The 15,477-nt window shown below is 35.5% G+C and overlaps 1 protein-coding gene across 2 annotated transcripts in view; it reads left to right on the top strand.

The window, feature by feature from the left end:
• The window catches only part of LOC150108348 (uncharacterized), a 509,704-nt gene that overhangs the window by 438,477 nt on the left and 55,750 nt on the right, over window positions 1–15,477 (top strand). For both annotated transcript variants that reach the window (XR_016548130.1, XM_090390709.1), the window contains exons 14-15: window positions 5,994–6,154; window positions 14,028–14,175. Coding sequence is in view for 1 of the 2 variants with exons in the window: in XM_090390709.1 (XP_090246835.1) it covers window positions 5,994–6,154; window positions 14,028–14,175 (309 nt within the window). In the remaining variant the exon portion in view is untranslated. The remainder of the gene's footprint in view (window positions 1–5,993; window positions 6,155–14,027; window positions 14,176–15,477) is intronic.

Below are 15,477 nucleotides of genomic sequence, written 5' to 3'. Positions count from 1 at the left end.
AAGCTTGAAGAAAGCCGCAGAATTACTGATATTGTCATAGAGTATGGAATCTCACATAGCATTCTATCAAGGCTCTGGGCAGCATTTCAAACTAATGGAATGCATTCCCGACATTTGCTAAGATGTTGCCCTCGCTCTACAATGGAGCATGAAGACAGATTTTTGGTTATAATAGCAAAACGTAATTGATGCATCATAGAAGGTCAGCTGGCAAGTCGGCTCCATTCAAGTACAGGTATGCAGATATCTCGACAAACAATGGCTAGACATCTCCAACAAGTAGGCCTATACACCCAAAAGCCTGTAGTCTGTTTCCTTTTATCCATAGCTCATTGTAGAACACATTTTCAGTGGTGTTGTATCCATAAAAATTGGACAAGACCACAATGGGCTAATGTACTCTTTACCAATGAAAGTCATTTTAGTCTTTCTCCGATTCTAGACAACACTTGTTCTGGTGTGAAAACAGTGTTGCTTACCATCACAAGAATGTTCTTGAAAGGGATAGATACAGTGGTGCTGGGGTCATGGTGTCTGGTGGCATTATGCTTAATAGTCTTACTGATTCACAAGTGCTGGAAAAAAGGACTATGACTGGTGAATGATATTGCAACAAAGCTCTTCAATGTCGTGTTCAATTGTTTCGTGATGCTCTAGGTGAAGAATTCATTTTTATGGATGAATTCTTACACCTCATCATACACGAGCAGTGGGAATACTTCTAGAGACTGAGGAATCAAGTTGCCGGCACATTCCCCGATATCTGATATCAACCCCATAAAACCTGTTGGATGCAATAGGAAGACTCATTGCTGCTCAAAATTCCCTTCCAGAAAACAAATAAGGCCTTATCTTTGCTCTGAAGAGGAGTGGGCTAGTTTGCCTCAAAAATACCTGAATCACTTGGTGCTAAGCATGGTACAACATTGTGAGAGCTGCATTGCAATTCAGTGTGGACATATTCCATACTGAAATGTCTCTCTGAATAGTTTACTGTAAGCAGTTTACATTATTTCCTTTACTACGTCCTTAGGAAATTTGTAGCTTTTGCCAACAAATGTATTGCATTTAATTTGTATGAAATTTATAACACTTTTTGTGCAATATAATTTATTAGTGCTGGCGATAAATTTATGTCCACATTTGGCTGTAATCATGAAACCTTTTTCACATACAGGTAAAAATGTAGTTTTGTTCTTAGCTTTTGGACACCAGTGTACTAACAGCCCACAGTTCCAGCCTCTTCAAATCATTTTGTAAGTTCTGCATATCAGCTGCATTCCTGATTATTCTGCCTATTTTTGCATTATCATCAGCAAATAGCTGAATATCTCTTGCCAAATTCTTCCCAATGTCATTAATGTATTGATTGGATAGCAATTGACCAAGGACTGATCCATGTGGTACACCACTGGTTATTTTATTTTTTTTATTTTTTTTATTTTTCTATCTTTTGCACCGAAATAGTGCTACATACTATGGTCTCACATTAAATCTTGCAGACTCACATTCCCCATCCTCATATACTACTTTGTGATATGTGTCACTCAGCCATCCACTTATCTAAACGAATAGTTTATAATCCAGTCCCATATCCACCAATTTATGCAACAGTTTTCCATGTTGTAGCTTGTCAGTAACCTTTGCAAGTCCAAAGGTGTTGTGTTGCATCCATGTCTAATTCAAGAGTAGCATTATTATAAAATGTAAACAAGTTGCTCAGAATGACCTTCCTTTAGTAAACCCATGCTGTTCATTGCAAAGTATAGATTCTCTGCCGACCTATTTCTTTATGTGATCTCTTACTAACTTTTCCAAAATCTTCATCACCACTCCAGAGATACTGATAAGTCAGTAGTCAGACACCTCATTCTTTGCACAACTCTTGTTGCATCCACCAGGTTGATGCAAGCTGGTGGATACAACACGTACACAATGATTTGAAGGGGCTGGAACTGTAGGCATGTGGAAATGGCTCTCAGTTCAATGTTAGTACACTTGTGTCCAAAAGCTAAGAATGAACTACATTTTACCTGTATATAGACTTATAGCAAAATGGGCACTCATTACTTAGTTGAACAATTTTTTCTGCATCTGCATATCATCTGCATTGATAAGAGCTATTCTTTCTTTTACTTGTAATATAATGATAGAATTATTTTTGGGTTGTCTTTAGCTTGTAGATCGAGTTTCTTTTCATACTCAGACTTTACTTTCCATACAATGCTTGCAATTCTTCTGGTTTGTTCCTTATAATTTGCATAACTGTCATTGTTCTTGTGCATGCATTATTCCTTTCAGAACATATTTTTCTTAAGAATCTCTTGCTTTAAGATTGCACATCCATTTTACTACTAATTGATTTATTCTTTGATCTCTAGGGACACATTCTGATAATGCATTCTTTAAGTATTTTTTAAATGCTTCCCATTCACTGCTGATATCCTTCCTATCTAGCAGTTGACACCACAGGACAGAAACATTTGTAGTTCAGCATGAAATTTTATAAATGGAACATTCATAAACTTAACACCTTCTCAAATCAGTTCTGCATGATCACTGTCACCATCTAGAGGCAGTAGAGCCAAAGTAAGAATGATGACAATCACAAGGAAATTTTCTCGCAGTAGCTCACAAATTCGGTTTCATTCTTCTCATGAGATTTCACCACACTCAATCAGTATTTGTATAATTAAAGCCACCCATGATGATTACTCATTTCATACCCATCATGTTTATTTGGTAATGTATTTTATCATCACTAACAACCAATCCACTAGGTCTGTAACAATACCTGATTATGTATTTGATCTTGTTAGACTCTACTTCATACCCGATGACTTCAAACTCACCACATGAAAAATTGTTACTAGTATTGTTATAATTATTATAAACGTATCACATATGTGCAGACCTACTCTGTTACTGCCTAGGGTTTCATCTCTCACTATTTGGAATAGATACATTTGACTCTGATGATAGCAAACAGCATGATAACAAACTTTCTCTATTTAAAAAAGTGCCAATTGAAACAAGTCCTATAAGCACAATATTGTTAGAAAATAACTTTATTATAGCAAACTATCCACTATAATAAAGCATTCCTGTGGTCCATACATGTCAACTCTAACTACAGTGGTCTAAGAGCCAGTTTTGAAAGTGTTGACCACCTTAACCCAGTCCTGAAGATACTTTCAGCCGCAAACTTTGTTTGCTCACACTTGGATAAAGGATTAAACTAAATTTATTAAGAGCCAGTTTGTTTTCCTGAATACTCTGTGTTTTATGCCAAACTCTGAGACTGCTCCATCATTCTGTCATTGATGTTCTTAATGCCCAACTTTCATGTTTGGACACTAATAACAACAACACCCTAAAAACATAAGGGATGAGTAATATTATTTATTTAAGGTCAGCCTGAATATTACAGGCCATCTTCAGTTGTGACAACAGTTAATTGCAAAACAGAACGCGAACAATAGATGATCTGAAAAAGTAAGAGCCACCTGATGTTATACATAAAACAACAAAATAGTATAACTGAGGAAATATTGCAATATTAATAATTCATTAGCTCTATAAAAAAAATTATTGATGTGTGATTAGAAAAAGACTTTCCCATATCCTAGATAGAGAGAGAGGCAGTCATTCCTATTTAAGTTTGGATGAAATAAAGCCTCAGTACTTTCTTTGAACGAATGGTCAAATTTATACCGACATTGGTGAAGTATGTTTCAGACCATTCGATGTTCTGGTCTGTATCTCTTCCCACTGTGCCAAGCCAGAATTTTCAGATTTACTGTTGCTAATGTAGGATTGGTGTTCTTGTATTCTCTTTTCCATAGAGCATCCAGTTTGTCCAAAGTAAGAACGATGACAGTCACAAGGAACTTGGTAGACACCTGAGAGCTAGAGGAGACCATTTATTTTTAGAAGATGGAAACCATGTTTGATAATTTATTTATTTATTCGTATGGGATTCCACCATCACTTAAGACTGGTTGACCCTCCTAATCAGGGATTAAGTATGCATTTAATGACTGTAGATCCGTATGTGTTCATGGGTCAATTTGCCTGTTCCAAGGGACAAAAAACCTGAGGGGAAAACCCTCTAAATCTATACGAGACCAGCTAACGCACTGTTAGTTGAAAGAGACCAGATAAAGGTTCCTCATGTCATGGACGGGAATCGAGCCCAGGTCTTTCCAACCAAAGGGCTTCGTCTATACTGACTGAGCTACAGCGGCTCTATGCTGATAATGCATTGATAGGAAGAAGAGTAGTCACAAAATTGTATTTCTTAATTCTGAATGGGCTCTGAGATGCTAGAAATGTAAAGAATTTGAACTTGATGTACTGTTTCTTTGTTATTTGAGCTAGGATTATAGGAATTAACAAGCTGTTGGATGGTCCTTCTGAGAAGCCATTGATTTTCATATACTATTTGATGTTTAAGAGTTAAGCTTAAAAGTTAAATGTTTAAAAGTTAATAGTTGAGGTGTGGGACAAATAGTATGAGCATGTTGCACTAAAATTTTTATAATTGCAGTCTTTCTTCTGTGATGGATGGTGAGCTGATTGCTGTTGAACGTAGCAGTGAAAGTAGGCTTTTGATAAACTGAAGTAATTAATTCACCTGATGATGTACAGAGGAGTAGAATATCTAAAAAGGACAATTTGTTGTTTTCTTCCATTTCCATAGTAAATTTAATACATGGATGTAGGTTGTTTATTTTCAATAAAAAAAGTGGTTGGCACGTCTTCATTATGGGACCAGATAGCAAAAACATTATCTATATAATGAGCCTAAGCTTCAAAATTTTGGGAATTGATAAAATTTTGAACTATTAATAATCTGCTGAGTAATTTTAATATATACTTTTGATGCCAACGAGCTTTGTGTAACAACTTTGTGTAACAACACACACAAATACAATACAATATTCCATTAAACCTCCAACATGAATTCTTCAGCACTTATGTGCCTCGTTGCTTATTGGCTATGATTAAATTGTTTCTTAGTTCTCTAATAGTATTATTCTGATGCCTTAGAACATAAAAAAATAATGCATTTTCTAGCATTTGCTTTCTTTTCAGATCTTTCTTCATGTTAACGAACCAATTATTATATGTTCATTCTAAAGATGCGATGAAATACTCATCATAAAACAGTAGTGTTTTTATTTTAAACACTTTATTTTTCCTTACATAATTTTACGTGTGTACATATTATCTCACTTAAGATTACAACCATAAACTATATGGCTGCAGAGTTTTGATGCCAACAAAAACTGAGAGTTATGGTACTTTCAATTAGTATTAGCTGCCAAAATTTTGCTAGGATATACACTATAATATAAAAAAAATTGAGGTGACATTTTCACATTTCCTTATAAGTCATAAAACAACTATTGCTTTTTTTTTAATTAAAAATATTATATTTCTCATTCCTATTATAAGGAATGAGAAACATTATTATCATCGTTATTACTATTGCACTACCAAGGAAAACTCATTGTGTATGTTGGGGATCATGATTACCTAAGATAGTAAACATTATACCTTACCTTGCATTTAATGTTTATGTAGTTCTCCCCTCCACCCACATATCTGCTCTCCTAGGAAAAAAAAAACTAGCTCTTCATTCCCTTTTGCATGCCATATTTACACAAATTTATAATATTTTTTCACCTATCCACTATGCCCCTCCCCCCTACCAATCTACACATTTCTATCATATTGCCCTTTCCTCCTATCTACCTGGTTATGCAAAAGGCATCTGCTCAAGCTGTTGTCCTCCTACTAAACATTCTAGAGCCCCAGTGTTATTATAGTTGTGCTTCTGCGTACCCTTCAAAATCTCTCCATTACATCATAAACTATCTGATCAATGTTCACACACTAGTCCAACTTGATTTACTTTCTGCTCAGTAGTTTAGTATTCAATAGTATGGTTTCTCTGTCAGACTTATTTAGTGTACCATTACTTTCAGATCAGTAGTCTTCAGGCAGAAGCTAGATCTCTTCAGAATGCATGCAATGCCAGATGCACCAATTGTCCTTCCATGAAAGTAAAGTTGAGTGAAACCGAGAAAAAACTGAATTCTTTACTTTCAGAACGTAAACAGCAATTAGAAGAGCTGTACAAAATGAAGTAAGTGCTTCAGTAGATTAATTAGTTTTAAGGAAAAGAAATAATGGATAAAAGCAAGGGAGGACTTCTCTTTTAACGAAATCACCTGTGTTGCATTTATACATTTTACATGTGTGTGTGCATGCACACACACACAGCCAATATTTTAAATAAATTTTTTTAAATTCATATTACTGATAGTTACCGAACAACTTAACTTGAGATAACTGTTCACCTATTCAAAGAATTTATAAATATGTATGCTCATTCCATTTTAATTAGTAGATGCCATGCTAGTGATAATTCAACAAAAAGTTCAGTTTATTTTGTAGTACGCAAAATTTGAGTCAATGATTTACATGTTCAATGAATACTAACTCACACAATCATAAATGTATCAAACAGTAATTATTAATAATTATAATCATCTACGGTGCTTACAGGCCCTTGAGGCTTACAACCTGCCAAGATAAAGGTATAGGATAAAGAAGTTGACTTTTTGTGTTTGTGTAAATGGCTAACTTGCCTTTTATTAAAAAGTCCTGATAAAGATTCTTCACATCCTGCATGTAATTTGAACCTGCTTTTTTCTAGTCAAAGAACTTTGTCAAAATTGACTAAGCTATGGAGAATCATATGAAGCAGTAGTATAATTTAATTAAAGAAACTAGCAGTGCAAGCATACTGGATGACCAAGAAATTATTTGGATACCAATTTCTCAAATAGATGGTTTGGGGAAAGGGCCAGGTTCCAGGTCACCTCATAGTTTCCTTTGCTGGGTTCTTATCAAGCATTGTTTTGTCTCTTTTGGTTGTGAGTTCAAATCCTATTATGTGTACGGATGTTTGTGAATGTCTTTAGGTAGTAGACAAATTTAATCTAAAAATAGTAGTCTCTAGAGTACAGTTTCCTGCTTATCTACCCCTCAGTTCATCCATGATACTAATGTGCTATAGGTTTCATGTTGGAGGTTTAATGGAATATTATCAGCACTGAGAAAGGATTAAAACTAATTTTAATACTCCCAATATTTCGTATCCATCACAGAGACATCTTCAGGGATTACAAAAAACTTTGTGTAACAACACACACACACAAATACAATACAATATTCCATTAAACCTCCAACATGAATTCTTCAGCACTTAAGCCTCAACACACAGGTGATAGGTTTATAAACTTTTGCGGGTGGAATTCTCATAAAAAGTACTAATCTTACACTCTTATTTTTCGTATTGTGGCAGATTCATAAAGGATAAAGTATATTCATCAAAAGTGACTTCATGATTATATTAACACCAGATCTCCATGGAGTCAAAGACTCATTGTAGAAGGTGCACACTGCTACACACACACACACACACACATACACACAGTCCATCAAACCATACTCTTTAAATGCATTCACATGTCAGGTAATGCATTTCACTCACCAACCTTCTCCTTATTCCTCTGCTCACACCCTTATGCATTGTCTATAGAACAAGGAATGTCCCATTCTATCCCTTCTCCCATTCTTTGAAAACTTTCTTCCACATGTTTAACCTTTATATCAATGACATAGCCAGTGGATTGCAGGGGGATATTCAGTTGTTTGCGGATGATGCGAAGCTGGGAAGGATTATTAGTAATAGCGCAGATGTGGTAGCCCTGCAAGAGGATTTAAATAAGCTAGATAGATGGGCAAATGAATGGGGGTGTCAGTTTAATGCAGCAAAATGTAAGGTCTTGAGGTTTGGGAAACATCGATGGGATGCTGCATACTCTATGGGAGGAGTTATACTGGAGGAAGTAGGGGAGACAAGAGATCTGGGGTTGATGATTGATAGAAACCTGAAGTTTAGGGGACATATTGCAAAGGTGGTGAAGGTAACACAGAGGATTGCTGCTATTATGAGAAGGACACTGACCTGCAGAGATAAGAGGGTTATCATTCCGTTGTATAAGTCTCTGATCAGACCACACTTGGACTATTGTTCTCAGATTTGGTCCCCAGGATTTGAAGGGGATAAATTAACTGTGGAAAGGATACAAAGACGGATGACAAAGATGGTTTCAGGACTGTACAATGATAGTTATGAGGATCGGCTGAGAGAATGTGGACTGCAGAGTTTGGCGGATAGAAGAAGGAGAGGTGATATGATTGAGACTTTTAAACTGTTGAGAGGTGGTTACAGGGTTGACACTGGGGAGTTCTTTCGCTTGGTTGATCAGCGGGAAGGAGTGATGACAAGAGGCCATCCCTGGAAGTTACGAAAGGAAACTGTGAGCAAGAGGGTAAGGAGTGGTTTCTTTGTGTGGAGGGTGGTTGAGCCGTGGAATGCATTGCCTGATGGAGTGGTGGGAGCGAGAACGGTCAGTGACTTTAAAGAGTGGTATGATAAACTTTGTGTTTCTCAGGGGGGGACCTCCCCTCGATGAGTCTTTTGACTCCTTGGAGGCCTGAATAATAATAATAATAATTAACCTAATGACAACCCTTTAACAATTTAAGCGTCTCAATCATATCTCCTTTCTTCCTCCTATTCACAAGGCTTTGCAAATTACATTCCCTCAATCTGAATCTTGTTCCATTTATAGAAAGCCAACACACACAGACACTGGAAGATATCTACATAAACAATTACATCATTATCCAGCCAAACAATATAGAATTCTCAGAACACTAATTCATAGAGTCAAAGCTATTTGTTCTAATGATGTAGCCTTTTCCAGAGAACTATCTTTGCCATACTTTTCTTGGCCGATGGCTACATTTCCTACAAAATAGATAAAATACTGCATGTCTCCCTCTTCAATTCTCCCTTCCCAAACACACATGAACAAATTCCATATATCCATGATACATCTGAAAAGATAGCCAAAGTACTAATAAAATATAACCTCCACACCACATTCAAACCACATGTCAAAATTAGCAACTTTATGAACACATGAACAAATTCCATATATCCATGATACATCTGAAAAGATAGCCAAAGTACTAATAAAATATAACCTCCACACCACATTCAAACCACATGTCAAAATTAGCAACTTTATGAACACATGAACAAATTCCATATATCCATGATACATCTGAAAAGATAGCCAAAGTACTCATAAAATATAACCTCCACACCACATTCAAACCACATGTCAAAATTAGCAACTTTAATTCACTCTCCTAAGGAAAAACTTCATCCTCTAGCACATCCTGGTGTTCCCTGTGACTTGGCCTACTGACAGACAGGAAGATCTATTAACATCTGCATTGGAGAACATAAAAAATACATTCATTACCATTATTATGGTCAGAACTGTCAGAGCATGCTTTGGGCACCCCCTTTGCACAGAATTAGATGGAAGGAAACCAGTGTGCTATATAGAAGTTGTTACAGGTTATTTCAATTTTTAGAGTTAGCAATGGCTATGAAGCATTCTCCTAACCTTAACAAGTATGGCTGCATTAAGCTGCCCAAAAATTTGGGAGACAGTCATCTTATGATCAACTCCTACAGAACTGTAATAACTTCTTTTATATAGTTTTGGAGGATGCTAAATTCAGACTTTAATCTTTTGACCATTACAATTCAAACTATTTCACTTATTCATTGTCATGTGTAAACTGTAACACGTTTTGCTCTGAGGATACTGGTTTGAAATCCAGTGAAATATAATCTAGTTGATAAACATTCTTTTCTAATTTAGTGTTTTGTTTTGGTGTTGTAATACCATTAAAGTAAGTTATGAACTTTGCAAGGATGCATTATCCAGGTGGTGATATTGCAGTGGTTGATGAGACAAAGATTGCAGTGATAATAATTCAGAGCAAACTATTATTGCAAATATTGCAGAATGTTAATGCAAATATGGCCTAGGATAACATTGGATATCAGCCTGTATATTACAAGAAAGTACAAGAAAATCAACTATGTCTCTGACCAATCTTTTAAGTTTTGGCACTGATAGGATCCGGATGAGGGTAAGGATAGTAAGATTGTTCTTTCATTACATAAGGGAGGCTTAAAGACAGAGGTAGAAAATTATAGCCCTGTCAGTAGTTCAGAAATGGTGATTAACACTATAGAAAATTTGATTAGGCCAAAATTTAGGAATGGGTAGACAGGAATATAATACTCAATAAGAGGCAGCAAGATTTTGTGAAGGAGGAACTCTTTCTTTATTAACTTACTTTTTATAATGAAGTGATAGTTGAGTTTGATAAAGACAATGGCTATGCTCTAATGTTGTTGGACTTTGCAGAGGCATTTGATAGAATGCCACACAAAATTCTAAAAAAAAAAAAAAAAAAAACCAGCTGCATCAAAAGGAAATGGTTATGAGGCTGGTGACATGGATAAAAAGGATGTCTGACAGAGAGAGACATCAAAAAACAGTATATGGTGGAACAGAATCAAAGAGAAGTCAGGTGACTAAGATGTGTGGTACACTACTGTTTAAGTTGCACATTAATTATATTGAGGATAATTTGAAAAGTAATATCCAACTGTTTGTTGATGATACCAAACTCAGAAGGGCATCAGTAGATAAAAGTGATATGGAGATCTTCAGGTTGATTTGAATGAACTGACATTGTTTATCAAAATAATGATTGTCAGTTCAGATTTCCTTGGCTGTTCCAATGATTTGTGTCCAAGCTTCTGGAACAAAAGTGTGTAAAACTGGAAGGCAAATAAATAATTTACTGACTAATAATTATTTACAATCTAATATTTCACCAGCTGAAAATCAACTGGTGAAAGCTGGTGAATCAACAGCTTTATCAAAGGCACTTTAACGATAATACACAGTCAAATGAGAGAGAATGAAATGACCTTGAGAACAAGGATAGTCATGTGCATGGAGGGCAATGGTAATGTTCTGTTATTAATGCTGACAAGAAGATGGAGCAATACCCCTGAAATCTATGTAGGATCACACCATCAGCTCTATTGCAGTTAACCAGGTTTTGTAGAATTTGTGCTGCTGCTAGGAACAGTTTTCTGATTTAAACTGAGATTTGTGAAGTACCCAGGCTTTCTTCCACTTGATGATATGGTCTTCACCCAAGGAATGTTTGTGCTAGTCCACTTTTTTGGTTGTACCAGATGTTTTTTTATGGTTTTTTTCCTCTGACCAAGGTGGTTGTCCTGTCTGTCCAAAAGCTGGGTTCCACATTGACAGGGGATACTGTAAACATGTGAGAAGGGGAGATGATCTTGGGTGTTCTTGATTTGTCTCAGGAAGGTAGAAACATAGTTCAGAAGTTTGTATCCAAACTTAAGAAACACATCAGCAAGACATTGTCTTATATAAACAACTCCACACATGCACGCACGTGCACACACACACACACACACACACACACACACACACACACACACACACACACACACACACACACACTTTAAAACTACTATACAGAACCTTTAATTAAAGAAAACGATTGTTTAGTAAGCTTTGATGTGTCATCCTTTTTTACAAATGTTTTAGTAGATGATACAATTTCTTCTTTCCAAAATTTATCCCCCCCCCCTGACATTTGCAAACTCTTTAAGTACTGTCTTAAATCAGGGAATTTTAGTTGGAACAACTAGCTCTTTAAACAAAGGTATAAAAATAGGTTCCCCTCTTTCACCTCCTATTGCTAACTCATACATGGAATCTTTTCAAACTTTTGCACATTTTTTTAATTTGCACCCTCTCCCCACATTCAAGCCCACAGTTCCTCAGTAATTATCCATTCCTGAATTAGTTTTACTTTTGAAGAAGAAAAAGGAAAAAAAGGAAGGACTTTAGTCTTCTTGAATATCTCCATTACAAGACAATCAGATGGGTCTCTTTTGTGTTCAGTCTACTTTAAGTCCACACACACACACACACACACACACACACACACACACACACACACACACACACACACACACACACACACACACACATCCCACTTCACATCACCATCCTGCTCAGAAACTTGGAGTTTTTAAAACTTTAGCCTCCAGGAGTATAGCAAATTTTGTTCTCCAGAGCAGTACTGTACTGTGCTTGGAACAACACACTCTGCTTACATCATTTGAACAACATGAATATAACAGAAAAAATTTCGCCAAACTCCTTAAAAAGAACAATAAATCACCCACTCCCCACTAACCAGACTATATATACTCCATGTCTTTAGCCCACAAAGGTACAACAAATAAACTTGCCTCTCTCCTAAAACACAGAATTAGAACATTATACAAACTTCTGAAAAAATTTCCACTTTCCTGAGAGAGAATTAAGGACTGACAGGATCCTCCCTCCTTCCCAGGTGTCTACATGTAGTATCCCCTGTCAATGTGGGACCCAGTATTTTGGACACATAGGATGGGCCACCTTGGGCAGAAAAAAAAAAGAACATAAAAAATACATCTGGTATGAGCAACCAAAAAGTGGGCTAGTACAACAAGCCTTGAATGAAGGCCATTTCATCAGATGGAAGAGAGCCAGGCAACTTCACAAATGCCAGTTTAAACTAAAAAGACTGTTCCTGAAAGCAGCACAAGTTCTACAAAACCTGATTAATTGCAATAGAACTGATAGCATAATCCTTAATAGATTTTGGCACACTGCCCTATCCTCCCATTAGCATTAATAGCACACAATTACTACAAAGAGCACCACTGTCATCCTTCATGCACGTGGTCATGTCATTTCCTGTCCCCACTGACTATGTATTGTTAAAGTGCCTCTGATGCTGACTTAAGCTGGCAAAATGTTGGCTTGGAAATAATTAGTTTTAGTCAGTGAATTATTTATTTGCATTTCAGTTTCATGTAGTTTTGTTCCAAAAGCTTTTGTTCCATGAATCAGTTGTCAGTTCAATGCAACAAACTGTAAAATTATATACTTTGGGCTGAAAAGATTGTATTCATGGGACTGCTTTGAAGAAAATTCATGATAATCTAGAGATTTTTGGGTGATGACAGAGAAGGGAGGTTGAAGTTCAGGGGACACACTGCAAAAGTGAACAAAATAATATGAGAAAAAAATCATTTGGATGCTGAAAATGCTGACTATTAGGGATAAAGAAGTCATTCCTCTTTATAATGCTTTCATATGACTGCATTGGATCACTTTGTTCAAATTTGTTCACTTTGTTTTTTTTGAGGATGAGAAAGTGGCAGAAAGTATCTAGAGATTAGTGACCAAACTTGTTGCAGATTTGACTATTAATGTTGTTTTTTAGAATTTGACTATTAATCACTGCTCTCTTAGCCTGTTCCCATTTTATTCCTCTTGCTCACAGATTTAGATTCTCCTTACTGTTGTTGTCTTGCCATTTTCTTTCACAGTCTGTTTCCCAAACTGTGCATTGTATTCTATTTTATCCATATCCATCCTATTCAGGTATCCAAATCACTTTAGTTGTACTTTCTCAGTTTTTTTTTTTTTTTTCCTTTTACCTGAAGATTGTCTGACAGCTTGATTGCTTATTTTGTCTGTTAATGTCTTTTTGGTGAGCTTCCCTTAAGTAATGAATTTCTGTGTGATACTGAAGGTCTGAATTCAAATATAATGTTGCACAGTCCATGTTTCACTTTTGTATATCAAAATAATGTATTAATGAAGCAATAGACAGCTAACTTTGTACTAAATAGTCTATTCTTCTCTGATTTTGCAATTAAGATGACATAATAATAATCATAATATCTAAAACCAAAACTCTTGCTGGCATATACTATCAAGTATCTGAACCAAGTTTTACCTTTGTTATTTCCACATTATATCACTGAAAAATATTTAACTAATATGAATAGCATAATCTTTATAACAGGAAGAAAAATAAAATTCTTTATATTTAGACTGTGCATTGCCCAATAACAATGAGTAACATATATTTTTTTCCCTGTTATGTAATTTAATATACAGACAAGAAGCTCTATCTGCTGCTATAAGTGAAAAAGATTCACATTTGGCAGTGCTGGAGATGTCTGGTATTAAGAATGCGAAAACAGCTGAGGAGGTTGATAGATTAAAGGCTGAGAAAAGATATCTTGTGGAAAAAATTAAGAGTGAAGTAAGATTTTCACTAAACTTGTTTCTTATTTTATATTAAAGGTATTAAAATCTTATATAAAAGTAAAGCATAACTAAATAATTTTAGAAATACATAGTTTAATTTTTAAAATTTTACTGAATACTTTTTTCCTGTTTTAATTTTTTTCAAACTAGCAGTGAAAAATATTTAAATGTATCTTTTAAAATAACTTGAATATGCAGAATATATATATAATAAACACAGACAGAAATAACCCATAGCAGTCTAGGTGTAAAGAGAATACACAATGACCTAATAATTAACTTACTGCAGACAGCTTTGTTATTTACTTGTAAAGGCTTAAGATATATATATTGCTTTTAAGTATTATCTTATTTGGAGGGATAAGCTTGATCCATTAAGGATATGTGAATGCTATTTAACCTTAAAATACATGACCGTTGTTTCTGCTGAATGTAGATGACCATTCTCCAACTTATAAAAATAAATCAGTACAAGCTCAGTTTAGAAATGCAATATGCTGTATATCAACATTTCATATATGAAGTGCAGACAGCAGATTTTATTATTAATATTATTATTATTATGTGATGCCTCCCATAATGTCAAGCTGCCCTAGATATTGTGGGAGGGCACAGCACTCCACTACAACTCGCTGTCTCCTCCACTTAAAAACCTCCAACCACATGATACCACCAACACATAATGCCATTTACCACCCACTACCATCACCAATTGTATATTTTGTCTGCAAATTGTGTGTGTGTGCATGCATGCACGTGCACGCTCATGGAAGATTTGTCTAAAGGCAGGATGAAAAATCCAAGTTTCCAGAAGAAAAAACCTGTTATCTTCATATGAGATCAGCTAACTCACCTTCAGTGGATAAAAGCCCATATAAAGATTCATCCCATTTTATTATTATTATTATTATTCAAGATTTCCAGGAAGTCACAAGAATCATCACAGGGGTTCCATTTTAGACAATAGAAAATCTATCATGCCATTCCTTAAACCTGTTCACTATCTGCATGTTCCTCACTATATCAGGCAATGCACTGCAGCCAACCACCCTCACTATCTCCTCAGTCATCCACCCTGCTCTGCAGTTTCTATGCTCTCAGTTTATCTTCAAAACCAACATTGTACACCACTGATATTTTTATTATCTGACTCTTTATCCTTTCAAAAGTTACTTCATTCCCTTCAAATAAATACTGGTTACTAGATTTAAACACAGTAATGGAATCTGGTCTAAATCAGTTTTTTTTTTTTTTTTTAATGGAATCACCACTCTTTTATCTCTGCTGGTCAAAGTCC

The sequence above is a fragment of the Typopeltis vanoorti genome, chromosome 3 (assembly GCF_054136105.1).
Source record: "Typopeltis vanoorti isolate ZY-2024b chromosome 3, IOZ_Tvanoo_1.0, whole genome shotgun sequence".
NCBI lineage: Eukaryota > Metazoa > Arthropoda > Arachnida > Uropygi > Thelyphonidae > Typopeltis > Typopeltis vanoorti.
This window is presented reverse-complemented; position numbering and strand designations above follow the sequence as displayed.